The sequence below is a fragment of the Carassius gibelio genome, chromosome B15 (assembly GCF_023724105.1).
Source record: "Carassius gibelio isolate Cgi1373 ecotype wild population from Czech Republic chromosome B15, carGib1.2-hapl.c, whole genome shotgun sequence".
Taxonomy (NCBI): domain Eukaryota; kingdom Metazoa; phylum Chordata; class Actinopteri; order Cypriniformes; family Cyprinidae; genus Carassius; species Carassius gibelio.
Genome location: NC_068410.1, coordinates 1,640,629 through 1,662,929, shown reverse-complemented (window position 1 = coordinate 1,662,929; position 22,301 = coordinate 1,640,629). Strand labels below are relative to the sequence as shown.

Genomic DNA, 22,301 nt, shown 5'->3' with positions numbered 1-22,301 from the left:
ATAAGAGCCTAACAAATCTCATAAATGGGATGCTGCATCTCTATTTTCAAAAATCTTTAAAAATCTGTTATAGATTGCACAGGCCACTTTCACCTCAGATTGAGAGTACACCTTGCCACAATGTCAGATGCAAGTGTAGCCAGGTTTTATAATGAGAAACCCTATTTAGCTGTCTAACCCAGTCACGAAAGGGTTAACTTTCATTTTGTATCTTTGATGGACTTGTGAGTGAGCCAATGGGTGAATTTTATGAGGTACTGAACTGACCAATCAGCTGCCAGCTAGGCTCCGTTACAGTTACGCCTCTAGTTTTGTGTCACTGCACGTTCTTTTGGCGCTTGCATTTGAGCATAGAAGGCTGCGTTATCTGCTTGGTAAGATGAACGAAACAATATAAAGTTAATTAAACGAGTTCTGTAATCATTATCGATTATACTAACTATACCTTATTGTAATATAGAGTGTAAACGAAAGCTGTGCCTGAATCCACTGTTATCACGGAGCTAAAAGCAGTGAATTCCGTTAAAATGGTGAGTTGTTTATCTGTCTGAGATCGCTAATATTCATGCTAACAGGCCAGGCAAAGGTGCTCATTGTGTAAAGCTAAAAGTGTAAGGTTTAAAGCCTGCAGTGTGCATATGTTAATAAGGTAATTAGCCACAATAGGCTAGCGAAATACTGGTTAATGTGTTTGAAACCATAAAGAAATGTTAACTTTTCATACTGTTGATAAATAGTTAGTTTGTTAAATAATGATGTTAAAAATTGTAGATTTAATTGTGGTCACTGAAGCTTAAAGAGGTAATAATTTTTAGTGCATTCTTTCCACTGTTACCGGTGCAGAGGGGGATAAATAAGCACACTAACGCTTTAATGCCTCTAATTTAAAGTGATACAATTTGATTAATGTTTACATGCAATTTATGCAGTTTTATTCTTCATACTGTTAATGTTACTACCGTAAGGTTTCATAAAACTTGATTTTGAAATGTGTCTTTATGGAGGATGTAATTTATGTAAATTTAATTTTGATACTAGAGAGAAATTTATATGGTTTTGATACCTGAGAAGAAACATAAGAGCTGTTGTACAACGAGAGAAAGATTTTTATACTGCATTATAGGTGTACTGAAATATTATCTCATTTTATTTTGTAGAAGCCTGTAGCAGTCCATTTATTCACTGAATGGTAATTGAAAGAAATGATTTGGCCTTATTTATAGGTCAGGTTTTGGTAAAGAGTTGGAAACATCGTGCAGAGATCCTTTCCACGGAGTGATACAGATCCACACGTTCCAGACGTTCTCCCAGAGATTCATAGATTCCCAGTCCGGGTGGCTGGGTGGCGAGCCAACCGTGTTTGTGACTCTGACTTTAGACGAACTGCCTGGATCATCCTCTTCATCTTCGTTGTGGTAGGACAAAAACTAACTCAGAGTTAAAAAAAAGGGCCCCAACGGTGAAACTGAACTTTTGTCAACCAAGGCAAAACGAACCGAGGACGAACTGAGCTCAACGATTCTGATACGAGAGGGTTTTGTTTTGTTTTTGTGCGCACTTTATTATTTTAGTTTGTTATTTTTCATAAATGTGTTTTTGCTTGTATGTATGTTTCACCCTGTGAATTTAATACAGGTTTGTCTAAACTGTCATTCTGGTGTGGTATTCCTTTTTAATTGATCTTCAATTCTCAGGCTCTTAACAATTTAGCGTCTTCTGATTCTGGTCCAAATCGTATTTATGATAACCTCTATGACTACTTTAGACTATTAAATCTATGTACGTTATTACTATCTCGTAATAAGGGTTACATTATTGGCGAGCCAGCCAGGAGCCAGAGACATTGAATATCAATATTGAAAGAATACGCAAAATGGATTTCATACAGAAGTCAGGTGTTAAAATTCCAAATTCAGTGATCGTTAGTGGGGTAACACAGGTAGCAGATCAGGATGAGCAAGTCGTTGACTTCCTTAGGGAGTACGGTTCCATCGAAGTAGCCATTCTCGTTGATGATTCTAAATCAGAATTTTACCAAAACCTGATCATTGAGTTTTCGAGCGGTTCAGCTTTAGTGAACTTAGAGCCACTTTTGCCATTCACACACACAGTGCAGGGTGATCCATGTGCTAAATATGTTGTAAAAGCATTAAGCAGTGTGTACACTACGCAGATTGGCAGTAATGCTACAAAAACGTATCTAGCTGAGTTAAAGGGCTTAGCCAAGCTAAGTGGAAAAGACTATGGGGAGGTGTTGAAAGAGATGATGTCTCAGATTGGTGAAGATATTGAAGCTATGAAACCCGTAGGTATAGATGTCTCCCCTTCACATGTCGAGACCCCAGTTGTGACACTTCAACCCCCTACCCCTGAAGATCAACAGCCCCTAGTCTCACTCTTGAATGCCCCACGGGAAGGAAATCGCTTAAATGCCACTGATTCAGTCCTGTTCACTAATGGAGGGAAAGCTCCGTCCCTTTCAGTGAGTGACATAAACCCAGCAGAGATACAGAAGGTGGTGGTTGAGCATATTGTGAGGAGTGAAGGTGTTAGCCCACACTTGCAATCTCCTGTAAGGCTTCGTTCTTTTTCTGGAAAAGTTCCCAGACCCAGTAACGAAGCTGATTACGACACTTGGCGCTCACACATCGAACTGCTTTTAAATGATCCTAGCATGTCCCATCTTCAGATCTCAAGAAGAATACTCGAATGTCTACTTTCGCCTGCAGCAGATGTTGTCAAAGGGCTACGGCCTGGATCACCCCCCATCGCTTACCTGCAGCTCTTGGACTCAGCCTTTGGTACTGTTGAGGATGGGGAAGAACTTTTTGCACAGTTTATGAACACCCTTCAAGACCCGGGTGAGAAACCCTCCACTTATCTTCATCGATTGCAATTAGCATTGAACCTAGCTGTGAGAAGGGGTGGGGCTGCACCGGCCGATGTAGATAAACACCTACTCAAACAGTTCTGTAGAGGATGCTGGGACAATTCTCTACTTTCTTGCCTGCAACTTGAGCAGAAGAAAAGCAACCCCCCTTCATTTGCTGACCTCCTGCTGTTACTAAGAACAGAAGAAGACCGACAGTTAGCAAAAGCTAGTCGCATGAAAAAACACATTGGCACCACCAGGCAACGTGGCCAGCTTCAGCTCCAAAGTGCGTGGGCCTGTGCAGAGTCAAGAGAGAAGTCAGAGGTCAGTCTCAGTGTTATTGAGGATCTTGGGAGGCAAGTAGCCAGTTTACAAAGCCAATTAACCTATTTGATGGCACAGAAAAAGACAAAGGGGGCTGATAACAGGGGAGCAGCAGGGAAAAGTCCAGGCAGAGTACAAAAACTTGATCGTGTTGACACAGACATGCTAAAACAGACAAAGAAAAAGCAGACTAACAGACCCAGGCCTTGGTACTGCTTTAACTGTGGGGAGGATGGGCACATTGCCCCAGTTTGCACAGACAGGGCAAACTCTGCTTTAGTAGCTGAAAAGAAAAAAAAGTTAGAGGAGAAGCAGCAATTGTGGGACGCACAAAACCGTCTCAACTTACCTTTAAACGACTAGCAGTTCCTGTTGGGGGACAAACAGGGACTGAAGAGAGTCAACAACGTCCCTCAGACGTAAATGGTGAAGACAAGGCTGAAGTATGTGCTAATCTAAAACACTCAAGTAAGAACCACCCTTTTAAACTCCCTAAGGGGTTGGTTGGTACCAAGAGTACAGCTAAAGTCCACATAAAGGGTGAAGAAGTCAGCTGCCTACTAGATACGGGTTCCCAAGTAACAACAGTCCCCCGGTCATTTTATGAACAGCACTTTCCAGAGCAGGATATTAAGCCACTACATGATCTCTTGGAGGTGGAAGGAGCGAATGGACAGTCCGTACCCTACTTGGGATACATAGAAATGACTGTAACTTTTCCAAAAGAGTTTATTGGAGCGTCAATGGATGTAAATACACTCGCTTTGGTTGTTCCTGACATTCGAGCCACTTCACACTCTCTTGTGCTTATAGGCACCAATACGCTGGATGTACTGTATGACATGTACTTCGAAGCCGGATTGACACGCCATCAACCAATCCCACATGGCTATAGAGCAGTTCTTAAATGTCTTGAGCTTAGACAAAAACAGACCAACAACAGTCAACCCAGTGTAGTAACATTGCAAGGTAGAAGTTCTAAAGTCATTCCAGCGGGTGAAACTGTAGTAGTTGAGGGAGTTGCTTTAGCTTATTGTTTGCAGAATGAGAAGTTTGTAGTCATTGAGCAGCCATCATTACCCTCCTTGCCGGGTGGCTTGTTAGTAACCGCTAGCTTAGTCGACATTCCCCAGCAGCGGCCCTATAAGCTACCAGTAGTCATCAGTAATGAGTCTGACCATGATATAGTCATTCCTGCTAAATGTGCGATTGCAGAGATAAGTGCTTACCAGAGCATCTTGTTACAGGAGCACAGTGTAGTAAAACAATCAGAACCCCTCCCAAAATCACCAGAGGCTCAGTCAAACAATAAGCACAACTTAAACTTCAATTTCAGTGAGTCCCCAATTCCATCTGAATGGAGAGAACGCATCACTCAGCAGCTCAACAACATGCCCGACGTGTTTGCACAACATGACTTGGATTTTGGCAGAACAGATAAGGTGGCACACAACATAAAACTCTCAGATGAAACTCCTTTTAAACAGCGTGCAAGACCAATACACCCACAAGACATCGAAGCTGTTCGCAAACACATTCAGGAGCTTCTTGATGCAGGAGTCATCAGAGAGTCTGAGTCACCGTTTTCGTCACCGATAGTAGTGGTCAGGAAAAAGAATGGCCAAGTCCGGTTGTGCATAGACTACAGGCGTCTGAATCTCCAGACCATAAAAGATGCATACTCTCTTCCAAAGCTGGAAGACACATTCTCAGCGCTCAGTGGTTCCCAGTGGTTCTCCGTCCTTGATTTAAAGTCTGGTTATTACCAAATCGAAGTTGAGGAAGCAGACAAACCCAAGACCGCATTCGTGTGTCCACTTGGGTTCTGGGAATTTAACCGAATGCCTCAGGGAGTGACTAATGCACCGAGCACATTCCAAAGACTAATGGAAAAGTGCATGGGGGACATGCATTTAAAGGATGTGCTAGTCTTTATTGACGACTTGATTGTGTTCTCAAAGACTCTAGAGGAGCATGAAGCAAGGCTGATGAAGGTGCTCACACGCCTCAGAGAGTTTGGGTTGAAATTATCACCTGAAAAGTGTGTCTTCTTCCAGACGTCAGTCCGTTATCTTGGGCATGTAGTTTCCAGGAATGGAGTCGAGACTGATCCAGAGAAGATTGCTGCTCTTAAGACTTGGCCAGTCCCAAAAAACCTGCGAGAGCTGAGATCTTTTCTTGGGTTTGCTGGGTACTATCGGAGGTTTGTTAAGGGCTACTCCAACATCGTTAAGCCCCTCCACAATCTAACCTCTGGTTACCCACCTTCTCACAGGAAATTAAAGTCAGATGAGAAAGCAGGTCAGTACCGCAACCCAAAGGAGGTCTTTGGGAGTCGCTGGACACCCGCTTGCCAGCAGGCATTTGACCTGGTGATTGAGAGCCTTACCTCCGCCCCTGTGTTAGGTTTTGCTGATCCCCAGAAGCCCTATGTACTCCACACCGATGCAAGCACCACTGGACTCGGTGCTGTTTTGTATCAGGAACAGGAGGGTCAGTGTCGAGTCATAGGCTATGCAAGCAGAGGGTTGTCAAGGAGTGAGAGCCGCTATCCAGCACACAAGTTGGAATTTTTAGCACTCAAGTGGTCAGTGACAGAAAAGTTCAGTGATTATCTCTACGGCAACCACTTCACCGTTGTTACTGACAGCAATCCGCTGACATACATACTGACCTCAGCAAAACTGGATGCGACAAGCTATAGGTGGCTGGCAGCACTGTCCACTTTCTCATTCAAACTTTTCTATCGTCCAGGAAAGCAAAATGGCGATGCAGATGGACTGTCCCGCAGGCCTCATGGGGAGCTTGCTGATGATCTTAAATCTCAAAAAGAGAGAGAGCGCATAAGACAGTTTACTCAGGGTCACCTCTCTGATCCAGAAAATATAGATGCAGTAGATCAAGCTGTTGTGCAAGCAATCTGTGAGAGACAGCTCATTTACAGTGTCAGTACAGACGGTGTTGCCTTAGTTGAAACTCTTGCCATTTCACCTACTGCTGTGCCTGACAGTTATGGGCAAGAAGATGACCTTGGTGGGTTGCCAGTTATCCCCCACTTAACTGAGACAGAGCTTGTGAGTAAACAAAGAGCTGATCAAAGTATAAAGCATGTCATTTCCCAGATCGAGCAGGGAGAAAAACCACCCCCAACCTTGCGACATGAACTCACTGAGCTTCCACTGTTGTTGAGGGAGTTAAATCGCCTTGAACTCCGTAATAACATCTTGTACCGGAGGCGCCAAGTGGGCTCTCAGACCTTTTATCAGCTTGTACTCCCAGCTGAACTTCGTGACACAGTGTTGACCAGCCTACACAATCACATGGGTCATATGGGGGTTGATCGCACACTGGATCTTGTAAGGACCAGATTCTTTTGGCCAAAAATGGCTTTGGATGTGGAGAGAAAAGTCAAAACATGTGGCAGGTGCGTAAGGAGGAAGGCGCTACCTGAGAGAGCTGCGCCTTTGGTCAACATTAACACCACCAGACCCCTTGAGCTCCTCTGTATGGACTTCCTCTCTCTTGAACCTGACAAAAGTGGGACCAAAGACATACTGGTGATTACAGATCACTTTACTAAGTTTGCGGTTGCCATACCAACACCTAACCAAAAGGCCCGCACAGTGGCAAAGTGTCTGTGGGAAAACTTTATGGTGAACTATGGAATGCCAGAAAAGTTACACAGTGATCAGGGACGTGATTTCAAGTCCAGCACGATAAAAGAACTCTGTCGAGTGGCCGGCATACATAAAGTAAGAACAACCCCATACCACCCTAGGGGCAACCCCGTTGAGCGATTTAATCGCACCCTACTAAACATGCTAGGTACTCTTGAAAGCCCAGAAAAATCTCGTTGGCGTGATTTTGTAAAACCCCTGGTCCACGCTTATAATTGCACCAGGAATGAGGTGACAGGATTCACACCATATGAACTGATGTTCGGACGTCAGCCTCGTCTGCCAGTTGATTTGGCGTTTGGATTGCCAGTGCAAGGGGGTCAGCAAACATCACACGCAGAGTATGTGCAAAACCTTAAGTCACGACTTGAAGACAGCTACAAGATAGCAATTGAAAATGCTGCAAAGATAGCACGCAAGAACAAAGTGAGGTATGACAGGCATGTGACTGCTTCGGACTTGGAAGCTGGAGACCGAGTATTGGTCAGAAACGTTCGCATTCGAGGAAAACATAAGATTTCAGACAAGTGGGAGTCAATTGTCCATGTGGTGGTGAGGAGAGCAGGTACCCTGCCCGTCTATACAGTCAAACCTGAAAATCAGGATGGTCCTTTGAGAACACTGCATAGGGACTTACTCCTTCCGTGTGGTTACTTGTCTACAGAGGTCAACAAGGCGCCTGACCAGCAGCCCACAAGGCGCAGACCAGCAACCCGTGCAAATCCTACTGTGGATGAAAATAATTTCTCAGACGATGAAGATGAGATCATTCCTGCTTACTATTTCAGAGAACCCCAAAATGCTCAGTTTCCCACAGTCCATGACCGTCTAGTGCAGCCTGATCCACCTATGTCTACTGTGCAGGATAAACAGCATACTGAACCTCCAAGCAATTGTCCTGTTGAGAGTCCTGTAAATGCTCAAAATGTTGATTGCACTCCTGAGATTAACAAGCCACCTGATATGTCCAATGGTGCCTCAAACAGTCCTCTCACACTTAATGACCCTAACTGTCACCACTACGACACTGAGGACCTACTTACCGAAAGAGTCATGCTTGATGAACAAGTGGATGAAATCGTTATGACCGAAAGTAACTTACCTGCTAGTAAAAACCCTGTGGAGGAACAAAACTTACCTGATGATGACATCCAAATTGAGCAGCTTCCAGTGTTCTCTGACATGTTAGAGAGTGGAAAGGAGATGAACCGTAAAGAACCAGAAGAGGAAATAAAGGATACAACAGTCAGGAGATCAGAGAGAAACCGTCAGCCGTCAAAGAGACTTGACTATACTGAACTCGGAAACCCCTTTGTCACAGTGGTTAAATCATTCTTTCAGGGGTTAACCACAGCTGTGGCTGACATCTTAAGTGAGGGTGAGAACTCATATCCTTCTGTTCTGTACCCTGAGATACAAACAGTTCAACCATTGCCATGTACAGGGACGTACATGAGTTCAAAGGGGGAGAGTGTAGCCAGGTTTTATAATGAGAAACCCTATTTAGCTGTCTAACCCAGTCACGAAAGGGTTAACTTTCATTTTGTATCTTTGATGGACTTGTGAGTGAGCCAATGGGTGAATTTTATGAGGTACTGAACTGACCAATCAGCTGCCAGCTAGGCTCCGTTACAGTTACGCCTCTAGTTTTGTGTCACTGCACGTTCTTTTGGCGCTTGCATTTGAGCATAGAAGGCTGCGTTATCTGCTTGGTAAGATGAACGAAACAATATAAAGTTAATTAAACGAGTTCTGTAATCATTATCGATTATACTAACTATACCTTATTGTAATATAGAGTGTAAACGAAAGCTGTGCCTGAATCCACTGTTATCACGGAGCTAAAAGCAGTGAATTCCGTTAAAATGGTGAGTTGTTTATCTGTCTGAGATCGCTAATATTCATGCTAACAGGCCAGGCAAAGGTGCTCATTGTGTAAAGCTAAAAGTGTAAGGTTTAAAGCCTGCAGTGTGCATATGTTAATAAGGTAATTAGCCACAATAGGCTAGCGAAATACTGGTTAATGTGTTTGAAACCATAAAGAAATGTTAACTTTTCATACTGTTGATAAATAGTTAGTTTGTTAAATAATGATGTTAAAAATTGTAGATTTAATTGTGGTCACTGAAGCTTAAAGAGGTAATAATTTTTAGTGCATTCTTTCCACTGTTACCGGTGCAGAGGGGGATAAATAAGCACACTAACGCTTTAATGCCTCTAATTTAAAGTGATACAATTTGATTAATGTTTACATGCAATTTATGCAGTTTTATTCTTCATACTGTTAATGTTACTACCGTAAGGTTTCATAAAACTTGATTTTGAAATGTGTCTTTATGGAGGATGTAATTTATGTAAATTTAATTTTGATACTAGAGAGAAATTTATATGGTTTTGATACCTGAGAAGAAACATAAGAGCTGTTGTACAACGAGAGAAAGATTTTTATACTGCATTATAGGTGTACTGAAATATTATCTCATTTTATTTTGTAGAAGCCTGTAGCAGTCCATTTATTCACTGAATGGTAATTGAAAGAAATGATTTGGCCTTATTTATAGGTCAGGTTTTGGTAAAGAGTTGGAAACATCGTGCAGAGATCCTTTCCACGGAGTGATACAGATCCACACGTTCCAGACGTTCTCCCAGAGATTCATAGATTCCCAGTCCGGGTGGCTGGGTGGCGAGCCAACCGTGTTTGTGACTCTGACTTTAGACGAACTGCCTGGATCATCCTCTTCATCTTCGTTGTGGTAGGACAAAAACTAACTCAGAGTTAAAAAAAAGGGCCCCAACGGTGAAACTGAACTTTTGTCAACCAAGGCAAAACGAACCGAGGACGAACTGAGCTCAACGATTCTGATACGAGAGGGTTTTGTTTTGTTTTTGTGCGCACTTTATTATTTTAGTTTGTTATTTTTCATAAATGTGTTTTTGCTTGTATGTATGTTTCACCCTGTGAATTTAATACAGGTTTGTCTAAACTGTCATTCTGGTGTGGTATTCCTTTTTAATTGATCTTCAATTCTCAGGCTCTTAACAATTTAGCGTCTTCTGATTCTGGTCCAAATCGTATTTATGATAACCTCAATGACTACTTTAGACTATTAAATCTATGTACGTTATTACTACCTCGTAATAAGGGTTACACATCGTTTCAGGACAGTCTGATGTGTAATTACAAAATAAGAGCCTCCCAAATCTCATAAATGGGATGCTGCATCTCTATTTTCAAAAATCTATAAAAATCTAAGTTATAGATTGCACAAGCCACTTTCACCTCAGATTGAGAGTACACCTTGCCACAATGTCAGCTGCATCGTTTCAGGACAGTCTGATGTGGAATTACAAAATAAGAGCCTCCCAAATCTCATAAACAAGCTTCTGCATCTCTACTTTCAAAAATCTATAAAAACAAACGTTATAGATTGCACAGACCACTTTCACCTCAGATTGAGAGTACACCTTGCCACAATGTCAGCTGCATCGTTTCAGGACAGTCTGATGTGTAATTACAAAATAAGAGCCCCCAAATATCATAAATGATATGCTGCATCTCTACATTCAAAAATCTATAAAAATAAAAGTTATAGATTGCACAGACCACTTTCATGTTAGATTGTGAGTACACCTTGCCACAATCTCAGCTGCATCGTTTCAGGACAGTCTGATATGGAATTAAAAAATAAGAGCCTCCCAAATTTCATAAATAAGATGCTGCATCTCTACTTTCAAAAATGTATATTTAAAAAAGTTACAGATTGCACAGACTACTTTCACCTCATATTGAGAGTACACCTTGCCACAATGTCAGATGCATCGTTTCAGGACAGTCTGATGTGTAATTACAAAATAAAAGCCTCCCAAATCTCATAAATGGGATGCTGCATCTCTATTTTCAAAAATCTATAAAAATCTAAGTTATAGATTGCACAGGCCACTTTCACCTCAGATTGAGAGTACACCTTGCCACAATGTCAGCTGCATCGTTTCAGGACAGTCTGATGTGGAATTACAAAATAAGAGCCTCCCAAATCTCATAAACAAGCTTCTGCATCTCTACTTTCAAAAATCTATAAAAACAAACGTTATAGATTGCACAGACCACTTTCACCTCAGATTGAGAGTACACCTTGCCACAATGTCAGCTGCATCGTTTCAGGACAGTCTGATGCGTAATTACAAAATAAAAGCCCCCCAAATATCATAAATAAGATGCTGCATCTATACATTCAAAAATCTTTAAAAATAAAAGTTATAGATTGCGCAGACCACTTTCACCTCAGATTGAGAGTACACCTTGCCACAATGTCAGCTGCATCGTTTCAGGACAGTCTGATGTGTAATTACAAAATAAGAGCCCCCCAAATATCATAAATGAGATGCTGCATCTCTACATTCAAAAATCTATAAAAATAAAAGTTATAGATTGCACAGACCACTTTCATGTTAGATTGTGAGTACACCTTGCCACAATCTCAGCTGCATCGTTTCAGGACAGTCTGATATGGAATTAAAAAATAAGAGCCTCCCAAATTTCATAAATTAGATGCTGCATCTTTACTTTCAAAAATGTATATTTAAAAAAGTTATAGATTGCACAGACTACTTTCACCTCATATTGAGAGTACACCTTGCCACAATGTCAGCTGCATCGTTTCAGGACAGTCTGATGTGAAATTTCAAAATAAGAGCCTCTCAAATCTCGTAAACAAGCTTCTGCATAAAATATATAAAAATATATAAAAATAAAAGTTAAAGATTGCACAGACCACTTTCACCTTAGATTGAGAGTACACCTTGCCACAATGTCAGCTGCATCGTTTCAGGACAGTCTGATGTGAAATTACAAAATAAGAGCCTCACAAATCTCATAAATGGGATTCTGCATCTCTATTTTCAAAAATCTATAAAAATCTATTTTATAGATTGCACAGACCACTTTCACCTCAGATTGAGAGTACACCTTGCCACAATGTCAGCTGCATCGTTTCAGGACAGTCTGATGTGTAATTACAAAATAGGAGCCCCCCAAATATCATAAATGAGATGCTGCATCTCTACATTCAAAAATCTATCAAAATAAAAGTTATAGATTGCACAGACGACTTTCACCTCAGATTGAGAGTACACCTTGCCACAATGTCAGATGCATTGTTTCAGGACGGTCTGATGTGAGATTTTCAAAATAAGAGCCTAACAAATCTCATAAATGGGATGCTGCATCTCTATTTTCAAAAATCTTTAAAAATCTGTTATAGATTGCACAGGCCACTTTCACCTCAGATTGAGAGTACACCTTGCCACAATGTCAGCTGCATCGTTTCAGGACAGTCTGATGTTGAATTACAAAATAAGAGCCTCCCAAATCTCATAAACAAGCTTCTGCATCTCTACTTTCAAAAATCTATAAAAACAAACGTTATAGATTGCACAGACCACTTTCACCTCAGATTGAGAGTACACCTTGCCACAATGTCAGATGCATCGTTTCAGGACGGTCTGATGTTGAATTACAAAATAAGAGCCTCACAAATCTCATAAATGGGATGCTGCATTTCTATTTTCAAAAATCTATAAAAATCTAAGCTATAGATTGCACAGGCCACTTTCACCTCAGATTGAGAGTACACCTTGCCACAATGTCAGCTGCATCGTTTCAGGACAGTCTGATGTGGAATTACAAAATAAGAGCCTCCCAAATCTCATAAACAAGCTTCTGCATCTCTACTTTCAAAAATCTATAAAAACAAACGTTATAGATTGCACAGACCACTTTCACCTCAGATTGAGAGTACACCTTGCCACAATGTCAGATGCATCGTTTCAGGATGGTCTGATGCGTAATTACAAAATAAGAGCCTCACAAATCTCATAAATGGGATGCTGCATCTCTATATTCAAAAATCTATAAAAATCTAAGTTATAGATTGCACAGACCACTTTCACCTCAGATTGAGAGTACACCTTGCCACAATGTCAGCTGCATCGTTTCAGGACAGTCTGATGTGTAATTACAAAATAAGAGCCCCCAAATATCATAAATGATATGCTGCATCTCTACATTCAAAAATCTATAAAAATAAAAGTTATAGATTGCACAGACCACTTTCATGTTAGATTGTGAGTACACCTTGCCACAATCTCAGCTGCATCGTTTCAGGACAGTCTGATATGGAATTAAAAAATAAGAGCCTCCCAAATTTCATAAATAAGATGCTGCATCTCTACTTTCAAAAATGTATATTTAAAAAAGTTACAGATTGCACAGACTACTTTCACCTCATATTGAGAGTACACCTTGCCACAATGTCAGATGCATCGTTTCAGGACAGTCTGATGTGTAATTACAAAATAAAAGCCTCCCAAATCTCATAAATGGGATGCTGCATCTCTATTTTCAAAAATCTATAAAAATCTAAGTTATAGATTGCACAGGCCACTTTCACCTCAGATTGAGAGTACACCTTGCCACAATGTCAGCTGCATCGTTTCAGGACAGTCTGATGTGGAATTACAAAATAAGAGCCTCCCAAATCTCATAAACAAGCTTCTGCATCTCTACTTTCAAAAATCTATAAAAACAAACGTTATAGATTGCACAGACCACTTTCACCTCAGATTGAGAGTACACCTTGCCACAATGTCAGCTGCATCGTTTCAGGACAGTCTGATGCGTAATTACAAAATAAAAGCCCCCCAAATATCATAAATAAGATGCTGCATCTATACATTCAAAAATCTTTAAAAATAAAAGTTATAGATTGCGCAGACCACTTTCACCTCAGATTGAGAGTACACCTTGCCACAATGTCAGCTGCATCGTTTCAGGACAGTCTGATGTGTAATTACAAAATAAGAGCCCCCCAAATATCATAAATGAGATGCTGCATCTCTACATTCAAAAATCTATAAAAATAAAAGTTATAGATTGCACAGACCACTTTCATGTTAGATTGTGAGTACACCTTGCCACAATCTCAGCTGCATCGTTTCAGGACAGTCTGATATGGAATTAAAAAATAAGAGCCTCCCAAATTTCATAAATTAGATGCTGCATCTTTACTTTCAAAAATGTATATTTAAAAAAGTTATAGATTGCACAGACTACTTTCACCTCATATTGAGAGTACACCTTGCCACAATGTCAGCTGCATCGTTTCAGGACAGTCTGATGTGAAATTTCAAAATAAGAGCCTCTCAAATCTCGTAAACAAGCTTCTGCATAAAATATATAAAAATATATAAAAATAAAAGTTAAAGATTGCACAGACCACTTTCACCTTAGATTGAGAGTACACCTTGCCACAATGTCAGCTGCATCGTTTCAGGACAGTCTGATGTGAAATTACAAAATAAGAGCCTCACAAATCTCATAAATGGGATTCTGCATCTCTATTTTCAAAAATCTATAAAAATCTATTTTATAGATTGCACAGACCACTTTCACCTCAGATTGAGAGTACACCTTGCCACAATGTCAGCTGCATCGTTTCAGGACAGTCTGATGTGTAATTACAAAATAGGAGCCCCCCAAATATCATAAATGAGATGCTGCATCTCTACATTCAAAAATCTATCAAAATAAAAGTTATAGATTGCACAGACGACTTTCACCTCAGATTGAGAGTACACCTTGCCACAATGTCAGATGCATTGTTTCAGGACGGTCTGATGTGAGATTTTCAAAATAAGAGCCTAACAAATCTCATAAATGGGATGCTGCATCTCTATTTTCAAAAATCTTTAAAAATCTGTTATAGATTGCACAGGCCACTTTCACCTCAGATTGAGAGTACACCTTGCCACAATGTCAGCTGCATCGTTTCAGGACAGTCTGATGTTGAATTACAAAATAAGAGCCTCCCAAATCTCATAAACAAGCTTCTGCATCTCTACTTTCAAAAATCTATAAAAACAAACGTTATAGATTGCACAGACCACTTTCACCTCAGATTGAGAGTACACCTTGCCACAATGTCAGATGCATCGTTTCAGGACGGTCTGATGTTGAATTACAAAATAAGAGCCTCACAAATCTCATAAATGGGATGCTGCATTTCTATTTTCAAAAATCTATAAAAATCTAAGCTATAGATTGCACAGGCCACTTTCACCTCAGATTGAGAGTACACCTTGCCACAATGTCAGCTGCATCGTTTCAGGACAGTCTGATGTGGAATTACAAAATAAGAGCCTCCCAAATCTCATAAACAAGCTTCTGCATCTCTACTTTCAAAAATCTATAAAAACAAACGTTATAGATTGCACAGACCACTTTCACCTCAGATTGAGAGTACACCTTGCCACAATGTCAGATGCATCGTTTCAGGATGGTCTGATGCGTAATTACAAAATAAGAGCCTCACAAATCTCATAAATGGGATGCTGCATCTCTATATTCAAAAATCTATAAAAATCTAAGTTATAGATTGCACAGGCCACTTTCACCTCAGATTGAGAGTACACCTTGCCACAATGTCAGATGCATCGTTTTAGGACGGTCTGATGTTGAATTACAAAATAAGAGCCTCCCAAATCTCATAAACAAGCTTCTGCATCTCTACTTTCAAAAATCTATAAAAACAAACGTTATAGATTGCACAAACCACTTTCACCTCAAATTGAGAGTACACCTTGCCACAATGTCAGCTGCATCGTTTCAGGACAGTCTGATGTTGAATTACAAAATAAGAGCCTCCCAAATCTCATAAACAAGCTTCTGCATCTCTACTTTCAAAAATCTATAAAAACAAACGTTATAGATTGCACAGACCACTTTCACCTCAGATTGAGAGTACACCTTGCCACAATGTCAGATGCATCGTTTCAGGACGGTCTGATGTTGAATTACAAAATAAGAGCCTCACAAATCTCATAAATGGGATGCTGCATTTCTATTTTCAAAAATCTATAAAAATCTAAGCTATAGATTGCACAGGCCACTTTCACCTCAGATTGAGAGTACACCTTGCCACAATGTCAGCTGCATCGTTTCAGGACAGTCTGATGTGGAATTACAAAATAAGAGCCTCCCAAATCTCATAAACAAGCTTCTGCATCTCTACTTTCAAAAATCTATAAAAACAAACGTTATAGATTGCACAGACCACTTTCACCTCAGATTGAGAGTACACCTTGCCAAAATGTCAGATGCATCGTTTCAGGATGGTCTGATGCGTAATTACAAAATAAGAGCCTCACAAATCTCATAAATGGGATGCTGCATCTCTATATTCAAAAATCTATAAAAATCTAAGTTATAGATTGCACAGGCCACTTTCACCTCAGATTGAGAGTACACCTTGCCACAATGTCAGATGCATCGTTTTAGGACGGTCTGATGTTGAATTACAAAATAAGAGCCTCCCAAATCTCATAAACAAGCTTCTGCATCTCTACTTTCAAAAATCTATAAAAACAAACGTTATAGATTGCACAGACCACTTTCACCTCAGATTGAGAGTACACCTTGCCACAATGTCAGCTGCATCGTTTCAGGACAGTCTGATGCGTAATTACAAAATAAAAGCCCCCCAAATATCATAAATGAGATGCTGCATCTCTACATTCAAAAATCTATAAAAATAAAAGTTATAGATTGCACAGACCACTTTCATGTTAGATTGTGAGTACACCTTGCCACAATCTCAGCTGCATCGTTTCAGGACAGTCTGATATGGAATTAAAAAATAAGAGCCTCCCAAATTTCATAAATAAGATGCTGCATCTCTACTTTCAAAAATGTATATTTAAAAAAGTTATAGATTGCACAGACTACTTTCACCTCATATTGAGAGTACACCTTGCCACAATGTCAGCTGCATCGTTTCAGGACAGTCTGATGTGAAATTTCAAAATAAGAGCCTCTCAAATCTCGTAAACAAGCTTCTGCATAAAATATATAAAAATATATAAAAATAAAAGTTAAAGATTGCACAGACCACTTTCACCTCAGATTGAGAGTACACCTTGCCACAATGTCAGCTGCATCGTTTCAGGACAGTCTGATGTGTAATTACAAAATAGGAGCCCCCCAAATATCATAAATGAGATGCTGCATCTCTACATTCAAAAATCTATCAAAATAAAAGTTATAGATTGCACAGACGACTTTCACCTCAGATTGAGAGTACACCTTGCCACAATGTCAGATGCATTGTTTCAGGACGGTCTGATGTGAGATTTTCAAAATAAGAGCCTAACAAATCTCATAAATGGGATGCTGCATCTCTATTTTCAAAAATCTTTAAAAATCTAAGTTATGGATTGCACAGGCCACTTTCACCTCAGATTGAGAGTACACCTTGCCACAATGTCAGCTGCATCGTTTCAGGACAGTCTGATGTGTAATTACAAAATAAGAGCCCCCCAAATATCATAAATGAGATGCTGCATCTCTACATTCAAAAATCTATAAAAATCTAAGTTATAGATTGCACAGGCCACTTTCACCTCAGATTGAGAGTACACCTTGCCACAATGTCAGATGCATTGTTTCAGGACGGTCTGATGTGAGATTACAAAATAAGAGCCTCCCAAATCTCATAAATGGGATGCTGCATCTCTATTTTCAAAAATCTTTAAAAATCTAAGTTATAGATTGCACAGGCCACTTTCACCTCAGATTGAGAGTACACCTTACCACAATGTCAGATGCATTGTTTCAGGATGGTCTGATGTGAGATTACAAAATAAGAGCCTCCCAAATCTCATAAATAGGATGCTGCATCCCTATATTCAAAAATCTATAAAAATCTAAATTCTAGATTGCACAGGCCACTTTCACCTCAGATTGAGAGTACACCTTGCCACAATGTCAGCTGCATCGTTTCAGGACAGTCTGATGTGGAATTACAAAATAACAGCCTCCCAAATATCATAAATGAGATGCTGCATCTATTTCAGAAAATCTATAAAATGTAAAGTTATAGATTGCACAGGCCACTTTCACCTCAGATTGAGAGTACACCTTGCCACAATGTCAGCTGCATCGTTTCAGGACAGTCTGATGTGTAATTACAAAATAAAAGCCTCCCAAATCTAAAAAATAAGCTGCAGCATCTCTATTTTCGAAATTATATATTTAAAAAAATTATTGATTGCACAGGCCACTTTCACCTCAGATTTAGAGTACACCTTGCCAAAATGTCAGCTGCATCGTTTCAGGACGGTCTGATGTGTAATTACAAAATAAGAGCCTCTCAAATCTCATAAACAAGCTGCTTCAGCTCTACTTTCAAAATTACATATGAAAAATTTTTATAGATTGCATATAGACTGCAGAAGCTTGTTTATGAGATTTGGGAGGCTCTTATTTTGAAAATCTCACATCAGACCGTCCTGAAACAATGCATCTGACATTGTGGCAAGGTGTACTCTCAATCTGAGGTGAAAGTGGCCTGTGCAATCTATAACTTAGATTTTTATAGATTTTTGAATGTAGAGATGCAGCATCTCATTTATGATATTTGGGGGGCTCTTATTTTGTAATTACACATCAGACTGTCCTGAAACGATGCAGCTGACATTGTGGCAAGGTGTACTCTCAATCTGAGGTGAAAGTGGCCTGTGCAATCCATAACTTAGATTTTTAAATATTTTTGAAAATAGAGATGCAGCATCCCATTTATGAGATTTGTTAGGCTCTTATTTTGAAAATCTCACATCAGACCGTCCTGAAACAATGCATCTGACATTGTGGCAAGGTGTACTCTCAATCTGAGGTGAAAGTCGTCTGTGCAATCTATAACTTTTATTTTGATAGATTTTTGAATGTAGAGATGCAGCATCTCATTTATGATATTTGGGGGGCTCCTATTTTGTAATTACACATCAGACTGTCCTGAAACGATGCAGCTGACATTGTGGCAAGGTGTACTCTCAATCTGAGGTGAAAGTGGTCTGTGCAATCTATAAAAGAGATTTTTATAGATTTTTGAAAATAGAGATGCAGCATCCCATTTATGAGATTTGTGAGGCTCTTATTTTGTAATTTCACATCAGACTGTCCTGAAACGATGCAGCTGACATTGTGGCAAGGTGTACTCTCAATCTGAGGTGAAAGTGGTCTGTGCAATCTTTAACTTTTATTTTTATATATTTTTATATATTTTATGCAGAAGCTTGTTTACGAGATTTGAGAGGCTCTTATTTTGAAATTTCACATCAGACTGTCCTGAAACGATGCAGCTGACATTGTGGCAAGGTGTACTCTCAATATGAGGTGAAAGTAGTCTGTGCAATCTATAACTTTTTTAAATATACATTTTTGAAAGTAGAGATGCAGCATCTTATTTATGAAATTTGGGAGGCTCTTATTTTTTAATTCCATATCAGACTGTCCTGAAACGATGCAGCTGAGATTGTGGCAAGGTGTACTCACAATCTAACATGAAAGTCGTCTGTGCAATCTATAACTTTTATTTTTATAGATTTTTGAATGTAGAGATGCAGCATCTCATTTATGAGATTTGGGAGGCTCTTATTTTGTAATTCCACATCAGACTGTCCTGAAACGATGCAGCTGACATTGTGGCAAGGTGTACTCTCAATCTGAGGTGAAAGTCGTCTGTGCAATCAATAACTTTTATTTTTATAGATTTTTGAATGTAGAGATGCAGCATCTCATTTATGATATTTGGGGGGCTCTTATTTTGTAATTACACATCAGACAGTCCTGAAACGATGCAGCTGACATTGTGGCAAGGTGTACTCTCAATCTGAGGTGAAAGTGGCCTGTGCAATCTATAATTTTTATTTTTATAGATTTTTGAATGTAGAGATGCAGCATCTCATTTATGATATTTGGGGGGCTCTTATTTTGTAATTACACATTAGACAGTCCTGAAACGATGCACCTGTCATTGTGGCAAGGTGTACTCTCAATCTGAGGTGAAAGTGGTCTGTGCAATCAATAACTTTTATTTTTATAGATTTTTGAATGTAGAGATGCAGCATTTCATTTATGATATTTGGGGGGCTCTTATTTTGTAATTCCACATCAGACAGTCCTGAAACGATGCAGCTGACATTGTGGCAAGGTGTACTCTCAATCTGAGGTGAAAGTGGTCTGTGCAATCTATAACGTTTGTTTTTATAGATTTTTGAAAGTAGAGATGCAGAAGCTTGTTTATGAGATTTGGGGGGCTCTTATTTTGTAATTCCACATCAGACTGTCCTGAAACGATGCAGCTGACATTGTGGCAAGGTGTACTCTCAATCTGAGGTGAAAGTGGCCTGTGCAATCTATAACTTTTATTTTTATAGATTTTTGAATGTAGAGATGCAGCATCTCATTTATGATATTTGGGGCCTCTTATTTTGTAATTACACATCAGACAGTCCTGAAACGATGCTCCTGTCATTGTGGCAAGGTGTACTCTCAATCTGAGGTGAAAGTGGCCTGTGCAATCTATAACATAGATTTTTATAGATTTTTGAAAATAGAGATGCAGCATCCCATTTATGAGATTTGTGAGGCTCTTATTTTGTAATTACACATCAGACTGTCCTGAAACGATGCAGCTGACATTGTGGCAAGGTGTACTCTCAATCTGAGGTGAAAGTGGTCTGTGCAATCTTTAACTTTTATTTTTGTATATTTTTATATATTTTATGCAGAAGCTTGTTTATGAGATTTGAGAGGCTCTTATTTTGTAATTTCACATCAGACTGTCCTGAAACGATGCAGCTGACATTGTGGCAAGGTGCACTCTCAATCTGAGGTGAAAGTGGCCTGTGCAATCTATAACTTTTATTTTTTTATATTTTTGAAATTAGAGATGCAGCAGCTTTTTTATGAGATTTGGGAGGCTTTTATTTTGTAATTACTCATCAGACTGTCCTGAAACGATGCAGCTGACATTGTGGCAAGGTGTACTCTCAATCTGAGGTGAAAGTGGTCTGTGCAATCTATAACGTTTGTTTTTATAGATTTTTGAAAGTAGAGATGCAGAAGCTTGTTTATGAGATTTGGGAGGCTCTTATTTTGTAATTCCACATCAGACTGTCCTGAAACGATGCAGCTGACATTGTGGCAAGGTGTACTCTCAATCTGAGGTGAAAGTGGCCTGTGCAATCTAGAACTTAGATTTTTATAGATTTTTGAAAATAGAGATGCAGAAGCTTGTTTATGAAATTTGGGAGGCTCTTATTTTGTAATTCCATATCAGACTGTCCTGAAACGATGCAGCTGAGATTGTGGCAAGGTGTACCGTCAATCTGACGTGAAAGTGGTCTGTGCAATCTTTAACTTTTATTTTTATAGATTTTTGAATGTAGAGATGCAGCATCTCATTTATGATATTTGGGGGGCTTTTATTTTGTAATTACGCATCAGACAGTCCTGAAACGATGCAGCTGAGATGGTGGTAAGGTGTACTCTCAATCTGAGGTGAAAGTGGTCTGTGCAATCTATAACTTTTATTTTTATAGATATTTGAAAGTAGATGCAGCAGCATGAAGCTGACACTGTACTGTCTGTCTAAGGTGGAACCAGTCTGTGCATTCTAGAACTTTTATTTGTATAGCTTTTCAAATGTAGAGATGCAGCAAACATATATTATTGTTCTTATTTTGTAATATGAGTATTAGAGGCTTTTTATTTTGGTATTCAGCATCAGACAGTAACGGACTGTGTGTTGGGGGAAAAAGTAGCGTTTGCTGGAAGAGCACTCCATTCAGATCAGTTTTCAGACGGTATTACCGTAATACGCAGTTTATACGCGACCGCAGTATTTTACCGACTCCGACCTTTAAGTCTCGTTCAGCAAAATTAACGAATCGTTTTTCGAGTCATTTCGTTCATTTGATCAAATATAATTTAAATATTACCTTACTTCTCTAATGTCTACTAGTACTTACGCAAAAGTTGATCACACTACAAACAATACAAAACTATAAAGCTATAATATACAGATTCATTAATTCTTTACCTGGGTCTTCAGTCTATGATTAGCTCACCTCATCTGTTGTCTGACATCTCTTCAGGTTTGAGTTAACCTATGCAGTCTTATAAGCTTTGACCATAGACTGGAGTTATTACCTTTGTTACAACATTCAGTGTATAGAAAATAACCATCATGAAAGAAATTCATAAACTGTAAGTAAAAAGCAACAATTTGAGACCAGAAACGCAGTAACTGTAAGAGTAAATAATAATTAAATAAATGATGATTATGACTATGATAATAATAATAATGAATATGCACCCGTTTGTAAGGAAGCTTGTAAACTAATTTCTCTATCCAATGTTGTCACGTCATGGCACAAAAAAAAAACAACGGTAGATTAAAGCCTTTTATACAGTGTTTTTATTATTATTATTATTATTATTATTATTATTATTATTATTATTATAAAACAATGCAAACATTAAAACATTAAGGCAGTACACTTAAAATCATAAATACAAAATAAATAATAAT

The 22,301-nt window shown here is 39.3% G+C and overlaps 2 protein-coding genes across 4 annotated transcripts; both read left to right on the top strand.

The window, feature by feature from the left end:
- The first annotated feature begins 138 nt into the window (after window positions 1-138).
- On the top strand, window positions 139-3,865 carry LOC127972500 (zinc finger CCHC domain-containing protein 12-like). Of its 2 annotated transcripts, none has more exons than XM_052576035.1 (3): window positions 139-374; window positions 461-530; window positions 1,224-3,865. In XM_052576035.1, the coding sequence occupies exon 3, from the start codon at window positions 1,874-1,876 to the stop codon at window positions 3,557-3,559; it is 1,686 nt and encodes a 561-aa protein (XP_052431995.1). In that variant the 5' UTR covers window positions 139-374; window positions 461-530; window positions 1,224-1,873; the 3' UTR covers window positions 3,560-3,865. The 2 variants fall into 2 exon arrangements, with proteins under 2 accessions (XP_052431995.1, XP_052431996.1); XM_052576036.1 differs by having other exon boundaries at window positions 1,158-3,865.
- Window positions 3,866-6,920: 3,055 nt separating this feature from the next.
- On the top strand, window positions 6,921-9,863 carry LOC127972504 (uncharacterized). 2 transcript variants are annotated; one of them, XM_052576039.1, is made up of 3 exons: window positions 6,921-8,585; window positions 8,672-8,741; window positions 9,435-9,863. In XM_052576039.1, the coding sequence occupies exon 1, from the start codon at window positions 7,015-7,017 to the stop codon at window positions 8,386-8,388; it is 1,374 nt and encodes a 457-aa protein (XP_052431999.1). In that variant the 5' UTR covers window positions 6,921-7,014; the 3' UTR covers window positions 8,389-8,585; window positions 8,672-8,741; window positions 9,435-9,863. The 2 variants fall into 2 exon arrangements, with proteins under 2 accessions (XP_052431999.1, XP_052432000.1); XM_052576040.1 differs by having other exon boundaries at window positions 9,369-9,863.
- Window positions 9,864-22,301: the final 12,438 nt, after the last annotated feature.

What these genes read in the sequence shown, in the direction of transcription:
- LOC127972500 (XM_052576035.1), top strand. Translation starts at nt 1,874, where the DNA reads ATGGATTTCATACAGAAGTCAGGTGTTAAAATTCCAAATTCAGTGATC.
- LOC127972504 (XM_052576039.1), top strand. Translation starts at nt 7,015, where the DNA reads ATGCTAGGTACTCTTGAAAGCCCAGAAAAATCTCGTTGGCGTGATTTT.